The following is a 16,463-nucleotide window of genomic DNA, read 5'->3' as shown; positions in this document are numbered from 1 at the left end:
CAATTACAATGATGTGCAAATATCTCTCATTTGAATTACAGGTTCTTTATATGAAGACACATTCAGTATATGTTCTCCATTCCTGCAGGGGTCATCTCTCGTCAGTTTTTTCATCAAGAGGAACTTCATGGAAGAATGAAGATTTCTGCAGATAAGGTCCGATATCACCCAGTAGTTAATCCATAAGTCGTAGAGCTAGAAACAATTTACAGGAAGCCCTTTTTTATATTTGGATCACTCATCTTTCACCAAATATCAGGGTTACCAGACTTCTGACGGGCCAGGCAAAAATAAAAAAAAGTCTTTCATTCATGCGGAAAAGCAGGTGGAGGTCCGCATTGAGCAGAAGTGGCTCTGTTTTGCGATTTTTGATTGGCCCATATGCTGGTGTACGAGCCAATCAAAAATCACAAAGTGAAGCCTGTTTTGCAGGGATTTTTAAAAGGCAGTGCATGACTCGGGATCGGGCTGCTGATCTCGGGACAGTCCCGCTCATACAGGGACATCTGGCAACTCTGCCAAGCATCATATGTTGCACAAGATGAGCCTGGTATGAAAGACTACTATAATATTTGCAGCTATATTTTCAGTAAAAGGTGTATGTGTCTGCCTGTCTTTCTATCCATGGGTCCACATAGCTGAAAGACTGTTGAAGTTCTAGGTCCCCTAAAGGGACCACCAGTCTAATACTCCAGCCCAATGAAGTGGGGGAACTAGAAGAAGACTAAGTACAGTAAATGTACATTGGAATGAGACTGCCAAAGGAACTTGTGAATGAAAATGAAGAGTCCAACCACTTCCTCATCTCCAACAGGAGAACAACCATTCAAGAACCAAAGGAAAGAAACAAGTCTAGCTATATTAACAGTTTGGACACTCCTTAGTAGTGCAGTGGCAATCATCAGTAAAAATCATTTAGGACTAAAGAAATAAGGCAGTTTACATCAATCTAAGCATTCCCGAGATGAATACAATGACAACACACCAAAGTATTGTCTGCAATTATGTTTAAGACCATCGAAGATCTGAGGAAGTTCTCCTCAAGTATAAATAGTATTAACCTCTACTTAAAATATTAATGTATAAAATTAAGAATATGAATGAAAAACAGTAAAATGCTTCATTGATCCCGCCTATATTTTATTTGTACTGTTCTCTAATACTGTGACAATACCACTCAAGTTACCTTTCTTTCAAGTACATTTATGATTATTGTACATTGTTCTAATGTTCTTCATCCCTTTTGGTGCCAGTTGTGGCTAAAAAAGGATTTATAAACTGGCTCACTTACCCAGTTATCAAATAAATAAATAACACAGAGTACCTCAGTGATGGAGCATTATTTCTATTACACGATACTTGGAGAATACCAGCTGTGCACCGAAAGTGCAACAGAGAAAGACATCAAATGGTAATGCTTATTGTGTGTAAGTGCAGGAACCTTCTATGTTATTTGCACATGGGAATGTGTTAGTAAGAATCTTGTTTATAAAAGATCATGCTGCTCCTCATTGGAAGGGTATAACTGCATGAGAAGGTGTCATGCAAAATAGGTGGTGAAGACCAATTCAGAGAGGTGAGGTCATAATATACCTGACCCCCTCATCTTTCTCTGGAACCAAGAAGAACTCTAACAATTACAACAGAATCTTTTATTCTTCCATTACTGGGAAGAAGGCATAACAGTCAATTTCAAGTTAGCATGGCTCTTTCCTAAGTGGGCAGATATTCAAGAAAACTGCAGCATGACTGGAATGATGCAGTGACGGATCAAGAGTAGTTCTAGACTGTGACACTAAGACACCAGCTCCAGCCACTGCTGCATCATGGGAAGTTTGCATGGAGGGATCAAGAGTAATTCCAGAGTGAGACACTAAGGCCCCAGCTCCAGCCACTGCAGCATGAGCTCCAGCCACTGCAGCATGATGGGAAGGTTGCATTGAGGAATCAAGAGTAGTTCTAGAGTGTGACAGGAGGGCACCAGCTCCAGCATCTGTAACTGACTGCAGTTATTTCCTACGACATAGCAGACAGACGCAGTAAACTCTGAAATGTGGATGCCTGAAACACTGCTGGTCAGTTCAGAGGGGCATTAAAATTTCTTTGGGACAACAACTTGGCAATAGAAAGTCAGACTGGGATACATCTACCTCTTTCTTGTTGGAATTTTGCTGCAGGATATGAAACTCTAGAGAGAAAAGTTACTTGCCAGTCTCCTGAAGATTAGTAATAATCCTTAAATGTATCTGTGACATTCACGACTGTAAGTGAAGAATGAAATCTCAGAGTGATGTTTCATCTTGCTGCACAACAATGGCAGCACTGTGGGAATCAGACAGAGCAGAAAGCACAAAAGCTGGCCTTCAACATGAATTTCATTACTAATTCTTCAGAATCAGAATTTGACAGGAGCCACACTTGCTTGAAAGCTTAGGACATAAAAGGAACGCTGACATCCAGCCATAAGTAAAAGGCAGCTTAAGGATCACAAAGTTAAGATGTTGAATGATCAAACTGGTTCCAATCTGTTCAGCATTATGGATTCCTTATCTGGAAGGGACAAAAAATTCTGATGTCTGGAAGACTCGTGGGTCATGGAAATGACCACCAAAATCTACTGTGAGGAAATGGAGAATCCAAGAAAACAAGGTATCCTAGTACTTCCAACTATCCAGCTGAGGGATGACAGATAAATCAGGGTACTTCTACACATCCTTAAAGTCATTCAGATATAATGGGAGAATTACAAAACTACAATCTCTGATCTTTAGTAACACAGTTTGTCTCTTTCGGCTTTTTCCCGGTTAGGGGTCATCACAGCGGAACTCCGGTACGCTAATGATTGGCAGTAGATTTTTACGTACTGGCTTGCCGGGCCTAACGCACAACCTTCAACGAAGGAACGCCCATTCACGCATGTCACCACAGAAGATGCTCTAACTGAGAATCGAACAGGCAACATCTAACTGTGAGGTGACAATGCTACCACAGCACCACCACCGCATTTTTAGTAACACAGTGAAGTTCGAAAATGCCTCTAAATGAACACTGCGTAACTGACTATGCTTGTACAAGGGTCTCTAAAAAGACAGCAGTTATGCCAGAAGTTGTGGGGAAGGCATAAATATTATCCCAGTCAATCTCAGAACATAAGCAGGAATATGACTATCTTTTCAACTCAGAGAAGGGTAAGCAGAAGGCTTGTGGACACCATCAGTAATGTCTGGGGCTGGGGGGGGTTTGAGGCAGCAAATGACATGACAGTGAGTTGACACACAACACTAGCACTGAAAGCATTCAAGACTGGATGGTGTGTAATCTGCCAAAATTCAATGCCTCCAAGATGGTTGTCATTGCTATTCATGCTGTTATGAGATTATTCTGTTCTGATTTTGTTAGCTAACAGTAACCAAAATGGGAACAAATTTGAATTTATATCAAAGATGCAAAGCTTAGAGGCTGACTGTCCTTAATTACAAAATGACTCAAGGATCAGATTTCAGCTGTCTCCAAACATATGAATTTCCTGCTTTCACCCTATGAAGTAATTTACTCCACCTGAAGATCTCCTTGTGGTTGTGCTTAGTCGCATGACTGTCTACTGTAAGACTCCATATCTGAGGTTGCCTGACCCTGAGATAGATCATTTCCTGGTTGTGCAGAACTCTGCGGCCTGGCTACTTGAAATTATCTTTATATTACTTTATCAATCTGTCTCTGTGCAACTGTTGAAGACGGTCTTGCAATTACAACCTGGGGTGTCCAGATTTAGAGAGAGAGACCAGTAGTTAAATTATTTAGTTGCTGACTTGACATTTTAAATGCAGAGAGATCAATTAAACAGCAGCATGTTAAGTGGGTAAAATATTCACACAACATTGCAGGCTGCTCTTAAGAATTACAGAAAAATTAATTTCCTGGAGAACTGTGATGACATCATCAGTACTTCTATGATCTACAGAAAACGTGCTTTAAGGAGTCAGTACATGCATTATATCTGGCAAATGTGAATACAGGACCTGACACATTTGCACTATTTTGCTTATTTCTGCCATGGCTCTCAACCTTCCATCTCCAAAATGAGGAACACTAGCCCTCATAATGTGGAACAAATGGACAAAATGTGGAACATGTACTAATGGCTTACTAACAACTTCGGCTAGGAAGGTCATACGATTGTTAAAATATGCTGGTTTTACTTATAAATAAGATCTTTTAATGAATGAATATTATTTATTTCCATTTACCATGGATTTCACTTAAAAAAATTCCCAACACTGAATGTGTTACAGACCCTTTCAATGTGGAACTTCGAGGAACATGAACTTTTCAAGATCCCAAATGAGGTACATTCCTTGTAATGAGGTACACTTGAGAGGCATGATTTCTGCTGCATGTGTTAAACAGCTCTTGACACTGCAAATACAAAATGAGACATTATGCTGTTCGCTTGTAATGGAGGACAGTATATAAATCTGAGATGTGTGACATTTTACTGGACATGACTTCTTGCTGCTAACTTATGAAAAGCAGTGCATGGATATGGCACTACTACTAACATAACAGAATGACGTTTGTAAACAAATTCATTGTGACTCAACTGAAGTGAAATATTTTGGGCAAATATGCTTGAGAAATATCTAGGAAAAACAGCCAACTGTCCAACAACAATTTTCCTACTCATTGGTGAGACACATTTATTAAGTCATAACCTTAACTGTTCCACTACTAAGCCAATGACTGGAAACTTGGGCTCTCATGTAAGCACATTATTTTAAATTATCCCATATAGTTTTGAAACTGTACTACTTTCTATACAAAAAACTGATGCACTATGAATATTTTCGAAAACTTCTATGAAAGCTGACGAGAATAATTCAGGAAAGTCAGGTGAGGTTGTACAAGAGGAATTCGGAGGAGAATTATTCTAAAAAACATGGATGTTACAGGGTCTTTTGAAAAATCTACAGGAAAACAAAGTCTCCTTGAGAAAACTGAAGACTCAGTGAGAGACTTACTGTAAAATCTGAGTTGGACAATAGAAATAGCAAAAGAAAAACACAAGGAGGACACGTGAGAGAAAGAGAAAATGTGAAGACCATACTCCTACTAGAAAAAGATGGCTTCTCCGAGCAGGTGTGCATTGGCTTGTGTGTGTGTGTGTGTGTGTGTGTGTGTGTGTGTGTGTGTGTATATATATATACAGTAAACTCTCAGTTAATCGGAACTCAAGCAACCAGAAGCAAAAATCTAAGAAATACAGTACAGTTTTCATGTGTTGCACTTTGTCCCCACCCCCCTCGTAGAAACATACCTTATATTTTTAGAGTTTGAGAGTTTTAAAAACAAAGATAGGAATAAATTCCATCTCTCCCCAACCTAAAAACAATTCAAACCAAACAAATAGTATAGGGTACAATATTAGTCAGGCTTATTTTAATAGCAACTCCAAAGCAACCAGAAACTACAGTTATCCGGCATCTACCAATCCCCATGGGTGCTGGTTAACCGAGAGTTTACTGTGTGTGTGTATATGTGTATGTATGTGCGCGTGTGTGTGTGTGTGTGTGTGTGTGTGTGTGTGTATATATATATATATATATGTGTGTGTGTGTGTGTGTATATATATATATGTGTGTGTGTGTGTGTGTGTATATATATATATATGTGTGTGTGTGTGTATATATATATATATATATATATATATGTGTGTGTGTGTGTGTGTATATATATATATATATATATATATATATATATATATATATATATGTGTGTGTGTGTATATATATATATATATATATATATATATGTGTGTGTGTGTGTATATATATATATATATATATATATATATATATATATATATATATATATATGTGTGTGTGTGTGTGTGTGTATAATATATATATATATATATATATATATATATATATATATACACACATACACACACACAACCACACATTTATATGCAGATTACACCTAGTAACTTCAACAAAAGTGTGCCCAGTGCACCAACTTCTAGTCTCTCCAGTGTAAGTTGTAGTACTTGGCATATTGTGAAAATTTAACATTGCTTTTGCTTGCCAATAGTAATGATTAGCAATAAAGTTTTTTTAGTTGTGTTCACATGCTGTCTTTGGCATTTCTCGAGTAGCTCAGAGCAAACAAACAGAAATACCCCTGAATGGCATACAACAATTATGGTAGTTGGCACTGGCTAACAATTAAATCTCATATTCTTTTCAAAGCTGCAGTCTTGGTTTGCATGACCTATATTCCCACTGTGATCCAGAAATGGTGAGGTAACTGCCCCCCGCCTCCAACTCAGCTACCACTGGGCTACTGATCATTCCAAATGCATTTCTGAATTCCTCTGGAATTTGCTCCTTTTTATTTCAGGGACCATGTCATGGAACTTGATAAAAGGGTGGTTGAGAGATTTCCTGAAACTGAGCCATTTTATGTGATCGTTAACTGCTTGACCTGACTTTTGATAACTGAATACTGCATTAAGGATATAACTGTGCATTATACTCCAATAAATTTTATTTTGCAAACTACTTCATGTTAACACTCATTATGCATAGTGCTTTGGGTCTAAATGCACTCATTTTGATACTTGCAAGCTGTTTTACTTCATTTTATGTTAACCACCTAGGACATAGGCAACTATAATAAATCTGAACACTGACTTGGACTTGAGTGTATTGGTGTTACCATATTGCACTCACAAAGACTGAGCAATTTTCTATCAGCCACTAAAACAATGCCTTACAGCTGATGAGAAGAGGGATATACAGGGAACAAATGCATACATAGTCATCAAACAATTTCAAAACAAAGATGAGTGGTTGGGAGGAAGCACAGACCTTCGGACAATTCTGGATGACCCTGGAGTGGGAAGCACAGAAAATATGACCATGCAATTGGTCTAGGATGGAAGAAAGGCAGGCCTCTGGCCATTTTACACAGCCAAAACAGCAGGATGACAGATGATCCAAGAATTAATTACTTTCAAAATGATACTTGGCTTGTTGAAGCAATTGCAGCCTAGACATTCCACGTTAACACTATGGTCATTCAGGATAAGAATTCTGGTAGGACCAGGGAAACCAGTACCTCAAAAAAAAGGAACTAAGACATCTAACCTTGAAAGTCACTGCTCTGTGCTCCTAGTGCAACCTTGTATTAAATAAAAAAAAGCTTTGAAAATCAACTGACAGCCTTACCATCAATATCTCTGGTGGTAAAACATTCATATTGTTTCCTATAACAGGAAAAGCTTGCAATAGCTCTTGGGAGTCAGTTTTTTCCAGAGAGATGCACTGACTACTCCTGACTGGCCTAGGACATGCATTTGAGACGGCCACAGATCATAAGTGAATCAGGAAGTGAGATGTAATAAATATAGTTTATGGTTTAAGCATTAAGTGAATTATACATCTTTCACCCATTGACCCAGAAATGATTCTGCTCCTCTTTACAAGAATCCCCAGTGATGTTCTACACTACCTAAACCAGCCTGCAGCACAATTTGTAATAATTTTTAATTTTGTTTTCTGATCCTAAATACCCTCATGGGTGCAGACATCCCAATATAATCTTGTTTTCAACTTTTTTGCTCATATTGCACTGTAATTGCACAGTTGGCGAGATTAATTTGTCCTAATCACCGTTATAAAATCATAATTCCAATCGCTTCACTGAGAATGGAAGTAGTGAGAAATGCTGTTAAGTTTAACAATCCTCAATAAAAAGCATCAGCTATTGCTTTGCAGTGACCATATTTGTTTCCTACAAATGCTATGCAATCTGTAAAACGTTTTGCACAAATGTAAAGAAACAGGTGAGATACCATAATCTTTTTAAAAAGAGAACATTTATAAATATTAGGGCCTGTCTTCTTTCTGCCTTCCATGAGCTGGGCATACAATCATATTCCTGGATTGCACATCTCATCTTATTAGTAAAGTTGCTCTCCATAATTATCAGGCTTCTTCACCTTCAGATTACAGAAGACTCAATAAGTTTAAGGCCCCAGGAGAGAAGAAAAAGCAGCTGTGTTTGACAATACATAATTAAAAATAAAAGTTGTGAATGTATTTCTTAATTAGCATTTGTTATACCAGTGGGTGTGTAGCAATAGAGAGATAAAGCTGCCTTGCTATGTGTACTTTCCTTTACAAGAAACATTCTAATGGGATAGGTGAAATTACGTACAAGCAAGGGAAACACATTCCTGATGAAATTATAATGTAATTTCATTCAGCATCAAATACACTGTGGAAAATGACTAGACATTATGCTTTAACATATGGAAGTACCCAGCTCATTCTGTAGGAAGGAAAACACACTGCAGAAAGGAAGAGTTTAGGGTACAATTGTCCTTATGACAATTACAGACAGCATGGCAATGAAAACAGATGCAATATGCACAACTGTATTACACAATATTCTTATTCTTTGTGGAGCTATCTTGACCAAAGCTTTTTATTTTCATGTCTAAGTGCCCATCTGTGGAATGCTGTTGCCCTATAAACTTCAGCAGCAAGTGCTGACAGTTTGTATGCTGGATTTGCTCAGATATTCTGTATACAGTGAAGAAGTGCACTAATTTGTTCAACAATCAACACCACATGCACTTTACCAGTGGTGAGCTGTGTTGCAGGCATTGTGGCCCTTCTCTCATCTCCATTGTACTTGGGTGCTTTTCATTCTTTAAACATGCAATAAAACCATAAGGAAGCAAAAAAAGGTATAATGAAACCAGTAAAACAACCAAAATACGCCAAATGTCCAAGGATCAAAGTACTAATTGTTGAGCACTTTCTTCTGTAAAAGGGGACACAGGCATAATCAGAATAGATTCTACCATTACAGCCACACCTTTAAAATATGCACTAGCACACACAAATTAATCAACCAATAAAAATGCAGCTAGATAATAACTACAATCATTTGTACATCATGTTAAGAACTGGACTGAAATGGATGCATTATCTTGTGCAGTACACTGGCATTGAGTCTTATCTGCCAAATTAACTTACTACAAAGTAATCTTATTCATCCAATTACCATCCCTCCCACTACTGCCAACCTTTTCATGAATAAAAAAAAGTGAACTTAAAGACCCTACAGTGGGTGATATGCTTCTACAAAGTATTATTAGAATCTTGCGTTTTTTAAATACTCAACATACGTACATAAATATCTAAATGTAGCTCCTCTCAGTTTTACCAATGTAGAATGATCCACATCTAGAACATATTGCAACACATATCACCTGTTTTGTAAAGCAGTTGAATTAATCTAGACAGGCAATCACCCAAGGGTGATCATGGATGATAACATGCCGTGTTACCCCTCATGTATAAACCTACATTGCCAACAAGTACTTCATACTCCCATTTATACTCCTGTTTTCTACCACATTCTACAATGTTCTTGACACTCTGGAGAGATTTATAAGTAAATTGGGGTCCATCACCCAATTTTCCCCAAGCATTCCATTACTGAAAACATTTCTACAGTTTGTATTAAATCCATGCTTAACCATCCTTATATCATCAATGTGGTATAACACCATATTCTAAGTACAACTTGCACCTGCCCCATTGCTCATCAAAGGTTTTAATATTAAAGTAACAAACCTCTCCTTCCTTTAATTAATTCTTGAAAAATATTATCCAACAATTCCTCTGGATAGTCTCCATCATGAAACATATTTCACATTTTCGCATATTCATCGAAGTTGTCCATATCCTCTGATACAATTCTGGAGAGGCATATAGCTTGACTTTAACTACATCCCTCTTTTATCCCAGTGTACGACCACTTCCAAAATATAAGTAATTATTTGAAAATGTTGGTTTTCTGTTAATATTACACCTAAATCAATACAAACCTTCACATCTGTATAAAATAATATCCAAAGAGTTGATCACACTGTTAAGTGTGGTAAAAGAGAAACGTAAGAAGTCAAGTGTTCTGTATGTACTTCTACACTTTGTGACTGTATTAATAATTATTTATTTATTATTATTTATTTTACATTTGTTGACCGGGCTTGTCTAGCTGGATATATTTCCATTTTCAGTAGAGGCCCGGGGAGGAAAGCTCCACAGTATATATAAAAAACATACAACATTTGACGTGTAATACAACAAAAACACCAGGATAATTGTAAAGACAAAAAAGAAAAATTTGCATGCAAAAACAATTTACTAATAGGAACTAATATCATTACCTATAAACAAACTAAACTACATATAATATGTGGTCTGTGCAGCCTTTCACAGCAACTAACCTATCATTTTGCAACATCATAGGCTTACACCTAATGAAGTTTTATGGCCATTAGGCATGACAAATCAAGAGTGTATACATCATCAAAATGATTTTTCCCAGATATCAGAGTGACTTCCTATTAGGTCCGTACTAGTAAAGGTCCTCATATTCTCAAACTTAAGTTAGTTAATGCATATAAGCACAAAAAAGAAGGTCTTGAAATGGATAAAATGCAAATGTGCCTAACCATTTTAAGTATGTCAGAATACAACTGTGCTTTATATATTCAGTTTCTAATGTAAAGAATATAATATTTAATATTGAATTTAGCATTTTGGAAATAAAATGACAGCACACATTTGTTTTCTTAATATGTATTCTTTGACTTCAAATAAGTTGTAGAGAACCATACCTAAATAAGATGTGCTGACAAAAAACTCCATTCTCTTAGTATGTATAGCAGCACAAATATAATTAGATGAGATTATACTGGTTGTAAACCACATAATTTAGTGATCACTTATTCCAAAACAGCTGCCCACTTCCAGGACTGAAATCATCTCCCCAAGAATGCCAGGTTTGGAACTGCTCTTTGAGTTATACCACTACTAGTTGCTTCAGATCTGCCATCTTTAGGGTGTAAAGAAATGCCTTGATCTTAGCTGTTCTGATTTACATGTGGTATTTTACCAATAGTTCCCCTTCTACTACAATACACACAATGTTCTTTACCTGTTTTGTTCCCCTGCTAAGAGTTCCAAAAACACCTATATTTAGTCTGTAATCTGAACCAGAAAGCCTCCTCTCCTCCAAGTTCACTTGCATCTTTTGTTGATCCCTTCCCAAACACAGAGGGCTACATATAGTTTTTTTTTCCATGCTGTACTTCTTATAAGGTATGCAACTCGGTATGCTTACATCCTAATCATGGTCTGTGCATGCCACGGTTCTACTACTGGCACAATAATGACATTCAGCTCTTCCTTATGCTGCTACTTCAAGTAATTTTTCTCCTATGATATATATCACTTAACATTTTTCTATTGACTTAGCTTCCTTTGTACTTGTTTCTTATATGGGCAATTTGGTTTACTAACCATAATGAAACTTCGAAGGCCTGGTAAAGGACCACAGGAGTCATGGCCGGCCTTAGGCATAGGCCAACTAGGCGGCCGCCTAGGGTGCCACTCTAGCACGGTCACTTTTCTAGTATTTATTTGGTGTAGGTACACCAGGATGGGGGGCACCAGGTGGGGTGGGGGGTGCCGTGGAGCCTTTTAGCCTAGGGCACCAGTCGAACTAAGGCCGCTCCTGATAGGAGTTATTAGGCTAATGGCCCCAGGGCCCTTACAAGCCTAGCCAAGTTCAACCCATGTTCCCACGGGTGTATGGCTCAAGCAGGCACTAAAATCAGAACCTATTGCCCCTGTCCAAAAGGGACACAGGTGAAACCCCTGGGGTGAATTTCCAGTTATCCATCCAATCGTCCAAACTACGCTTAAATAGGGCCAACAAGGGGCTTTGTTTAACATGAATAGGAAGCTTGTTCCAAACCTCTGCTAGACAAATCTGTCTCTCCAGAAAGTTCTGTTGATATCACATACCAGGTTAAGATCCTCTAAGTGTGTGATCCGTGTGCCATTTGACTTGCAAATGTGCAGCATTTTGATTAATACTGGGTCATAGATTGCTCTGTATGCAAGGCACAGGTCACCTCTGAAGCCTGTATGACACAGAGTAAAGTGACAATGATTTCAATCTGTCTGCATAAGACCGATCTTGAAGACCCTGAATTTTCTTTGTAAGGAACCTTTGTGGTCTCTCCAGTTGCTACAGATGTTTGGAAAGGAACATACTAAAGGGAGCATTGTAATCTACTTTTGGCCTGATGACGGAAGAGTACATGTGAGTTTTAACCTCTTTTTTTCCTGGAGGCAATGCCCTGACTTAAGAGATGAGAAATATAAAATGCCCTTCTTACCACTGTGGAGATACTGTGATCGAAGTTAAGGTTGCAGTCAACCTGTGTGGCCAGATCTCTCACCAATGACTGTGTGCTTAGGGTATTGCTAGTTGTGTGGTAGTTTGCATGAACATTACCCTTGCTGAAAGGGATGATAATGCATTTTTTTTGCATTAAGTTTAACACTTTGGCACCAGTCATTAGTCTGTGTAAGACAGTCTTGCAGGATGTTGACATTGCTAGTGGTTTCAATGATCGCTCCCAGTTCAGTAGGGGTCACAGAACCGATCCCTGTGGAACACCACTGGTTATGGGTCTGTTGGAGGAGGGTATTTTGACTTAAGAGTTGTATCAATGAACCAGTTTGGAACCCACCTGACGATATATGGGTTGATATCCAGTTGGGTGAGTTTATCAATGAAGCCTGAGTGGGGGATTGTGTCAAAGGCCTTGGCTAAGTCTAGGTAGGATGTATGCACAGATTTGCCCTCATCTAGGGTTTTGGTGATTCTCTTGAAGAAGTCCATCACGTTTAACGGGCATGATTCTCCACCTGACAAAGCCAAGCTGGGTGATGTTGAGCTTTTGGAGATTTCTTGCATTTTTGTTAAGTTCCAGGATGATTTGTTCCATGCCTTGCAGATAAGGCTGGTCAGGCTAATGGGTCTAGAATTCCTGGGGTTTGTGGATGCACCCTCTATGTGCAAAGGGATGCCAGTAGCTGTTTTTCATTCTGCTGGGATGAAGCCAGTGCAACAGCCCTAAAATTCATACCTACCCATGTCGGCTGAAGGTAGTAGTATTAGTAGTACAGCAGTCAGTGTGATGTCAGAATCAGTGGTTCAACAGACAGAACTCTCAGCTCAGATGCTGGAAGACCACAATACTAAGAGCTGCATTCCGACAGCAGGTGTTTGATGCATTTTTAATTTCTGACACTGCAGTGCAGTAATCTTGTGTGGGCTGCATTCGAATGAGATGATAAACCAGGATCTCAAAACTCATAGCCCTTGAACCTCAAGTAGCCTTCAAGCCAGAAGCTGTGTGACACTTGTAGCTGCATTGGCAGCCTTTGTTTTTGTTTTGGAGAATGTAGCCTTCATCTAAGTACTCGTACCGTCCTTGGTACAATTTACGCTTCATTCCCTTGCACTAAACTAAAGGGTGATGGCTGCCAAGAGTTGGTGGTGGGGCAAGTGAAAGTAAAAGATCCAAAGGCACCTACTGAAATGAGTAGGGCAATTTCCCAGATGCCCTGGTTAACTATCCCCTGAACTCCACCTCTAGTACCCCTTGAAAATAAGGAAAGGGCCTAGTGGGATTAACCTGGCCAACAAATCATGCACAAATAAATACATAAGTAAATGTCACTGTTCATTCCTGTACCACTAATTCATTACTTCTAGGAGACAGTATTCTTATGGACATATCAAGTTATAGTGCAGAAAAATATTTCTGCTCATCCACAAATTATTAACTTTCATAAGTGAAGTAGAGTAACAAGCTATCTGACATAACTGTATGTTCCTGCAAATTCCATTTACATGGGCAGAGGTAAAAGCTCTTTTAAAACTCTAAAGACTTCAGAGGTATCACAAATAAAAATAAACCTAGTGAAATGTTACTGCACATTCCCAGAAAAAGCCCTGTTATTATTTTTAAATTGCAATCTGCAAAAGATGTGTCAGTGTTGTGGTAGGTTATAAAAGAGCTATTAAAATAAATTCATTCATGTCACTACCCCAACATAAAAACCCAAATAAAATGACTGAAAAAAAAAAGTATAACACTATGCGCAAGACCAATTTTAAGATGAAAGAAAGGAATTCCAAGGGGTGTGTAATCATGGGTTGCTAACTCTTTAATGTGGCTACAACCTTCAATAATGCCCTAAGGACCAGTTCATGCAGTGTTTATCTTAATGTGTCATATACACCATCATACTTTTTTGCTTAAATAACTTTTGATCCCAACCTGTGAAAAATGATTCCTATTGGGAATCAACCGTAACATTTTACACACTAGGGGGAACTTGAGATGACTGCACTTCAGGGATGTCCTGGGAACACATCTGAGTCACTCAGAAATGAGCTTTGCTGTGTTGTGCAATCTTTGATGTGGGTGTTCAGATGAAAAGAACCTACTAAAATGGTATCAGCTCCAATTACACACTTAAAAGTCACAAGTACTTACTGGTTTCTTCTTATCCGCACTTGCTTCTTCTGCTGCTTTCTGGTACCTTTGGGGAGGAAAACAAGAATGCATTGCTTTAATGTCATACAATGAAAGGGGAACAAGTGTTACATCATCACAACCTTGGCATCTACAAAGACAATGCAGTTTACAGTGGCATGCAATGGATTTCTTGGGGATCCTACAAAGTTATTTATTTATTTTTAATAACACTAGTGAGGATGTGATGTTCCCAAAGAAAAACTATGAATGGTTAAGGGACTCTGACTGCTGGTAAATGTTAATTAGTATCTAAAGCACATGAAGTATCAGGTCTGTCTACACGTATACACTCAATGAATTACAAGGGATTCACCTTAAAATTGCTTTATCTCCGGTGCATCACCTTTACTCAAAGTCTCAGTGCAAATTTGAGAGCAAATTCATCCCAGTGCACCTACTTTCCCTTAAATATGCACTATTAAGTCTTACTGGGCAAAGTAAGTGTAAAATACATGTTTTGGGTGGGCTGGCCAAGTGACTACTGATGATAAACAAAATGCACACTCTCACATCTGATTCTTATCCTGCCATATAAAAAACGGTCAGTGAGTGCAAGCACCTAAGGGTAAGCACACCTAGTAAACTTCTTTACTGCAACATACATAAACTTTAAGTTCCCTGCAAAAAGTAGAAGCACAGACTATATGTGCAACATCTAGGAGAAAATATAGTTTATCTGCCACATTCACAACCACATTAAACAGGTACTCAGAGTAACTGTTGGTCCTCTGCTACCACAGCCCTCCATTGTAAAATACATATGGTCCACAGGACTTCAGTCAGGGTGTTGACCAACCCAGCCTTGGAAAGTCTCTGTCTTTACTTTCGACATTTCCACAACAAGGTGGTCCAGACACTTTTGCACTTCTGCCATGCTAAATCTGCGTTCTCTTTAAAACTGGAGCAGGATAGCACTCATTTACACTCCTACCTGGAACTTGAGCATGCTGAATTAAGGGGACCAGACTCCATTACACTGCTTTAATGTATTTACCCTGTACTAGCTTCCAAAATGCTTTTGTGTTACTCAAGCATCCCTTCTTTGACCATAAGTTCCTGCCACTGTCCCAAACTGCTCGACAACCTTTATACACACATATATATATATATATACATATATATATATATATATATATATATATATACACACACACACACACACACACACACACACATATATACATACACATATAAACAAATAAATATATATATATATATATATATATATATATATATATATATATATATATATTTTTTTTTAATTCACTGACAAAAGAAAACTTTTCCTTTTGCAGCTGATGCATTTTGGACATCACATAAATGTTGTACTGACATGCCTGCATCAATATACCGCTTTTCAATTTTAGCACACATTGACATTTAGTAACACACCCATATACAATATATATGAGTGTATTTTTAGAATACTGACTTTTTGGAAATTCGAACTTCATATGGTCAACACCATAAGATCAACTTCCCAACAGTGTATCTAGATCTCTATGTATATGTATGCATGTGTGTGCATATATATATTTTATATATATATTTTATATATATATATATATATATATATATATATATATATATATATATATATATACACATATATATATAAAATATAGGTCTACTTTGATTCACTGAAAACTCATTTCACTGAATTTCAAAACACTCACACCAAATCGCTGAAAGCTCAAATCACTGAAAACTCATTTCACTGAATGTAAGTACTGCTGGGCAAATAAAACGTATATGCCCTTTTCCCCACTGTAGTGTGATCCTGGAGTTAGTATATAATAGTTGGGCGGTGTGGGGGATATAGCCTCCCACCTACTTTTGGTTTTATATTGTTAGCTTTCAGTGAAATGAGATTCATAAATACAAAACCTAAGTAGGTGTGGGGCTATGCCCCCCATGCTCCTCAATGTGGAGGGTTGTGCCCCCCAACTACATATACTAACTCCAGGATTGCAATACA

General features: G+C 38.0%; 1 protein-coding gene across 4 annotated transcripts in view; it reads right to left on the bottom strand.

Moving 5' to 3' along the window:
* The window catches only part of LIMA1 (LIM domain and actin binding 1), a 1,567,671-nt gene that overhangs the window by 453,977 nt on the left and 1,097,231 nt on the right, over window positions 1–16,463 (bottom strand). For all 4 annotated transcript variants that reach the window (XM_044083484.1, XM_044083485.1, XM_044083482.1 and 1 more), the window contains one exon: window positions 14,444–14,489. In XM_044083484.1, the coding sequence (XP_043939419.1) occupies window positions 14,444–14,489 (46 nt within the window). The remainder of the gene's footprint in view (window positions 1–14,443; window positions 14,490–16,463) is intronic.

The sequence above is a fragment of the Protopterus annectens genome, chromosome 9.part0, assembly GCF_019279795.1.
Source record: "Protopterus annectens isolate FY-2018-M chromosome 9.part0, PAN1.0, whole genome shotgun sequence".
NCBI classification, from domain to species: Eukaryota; Metazoa; Chordata; order Ceratodontiformes; family Protopteridae; genus Protopterus; species Protopterus annectens.
The sequence above is the reverse complement of the archived record's forward strand: the minus strand, read 5'-3'. Positions and strand labels throughout refer to the sequence as shown.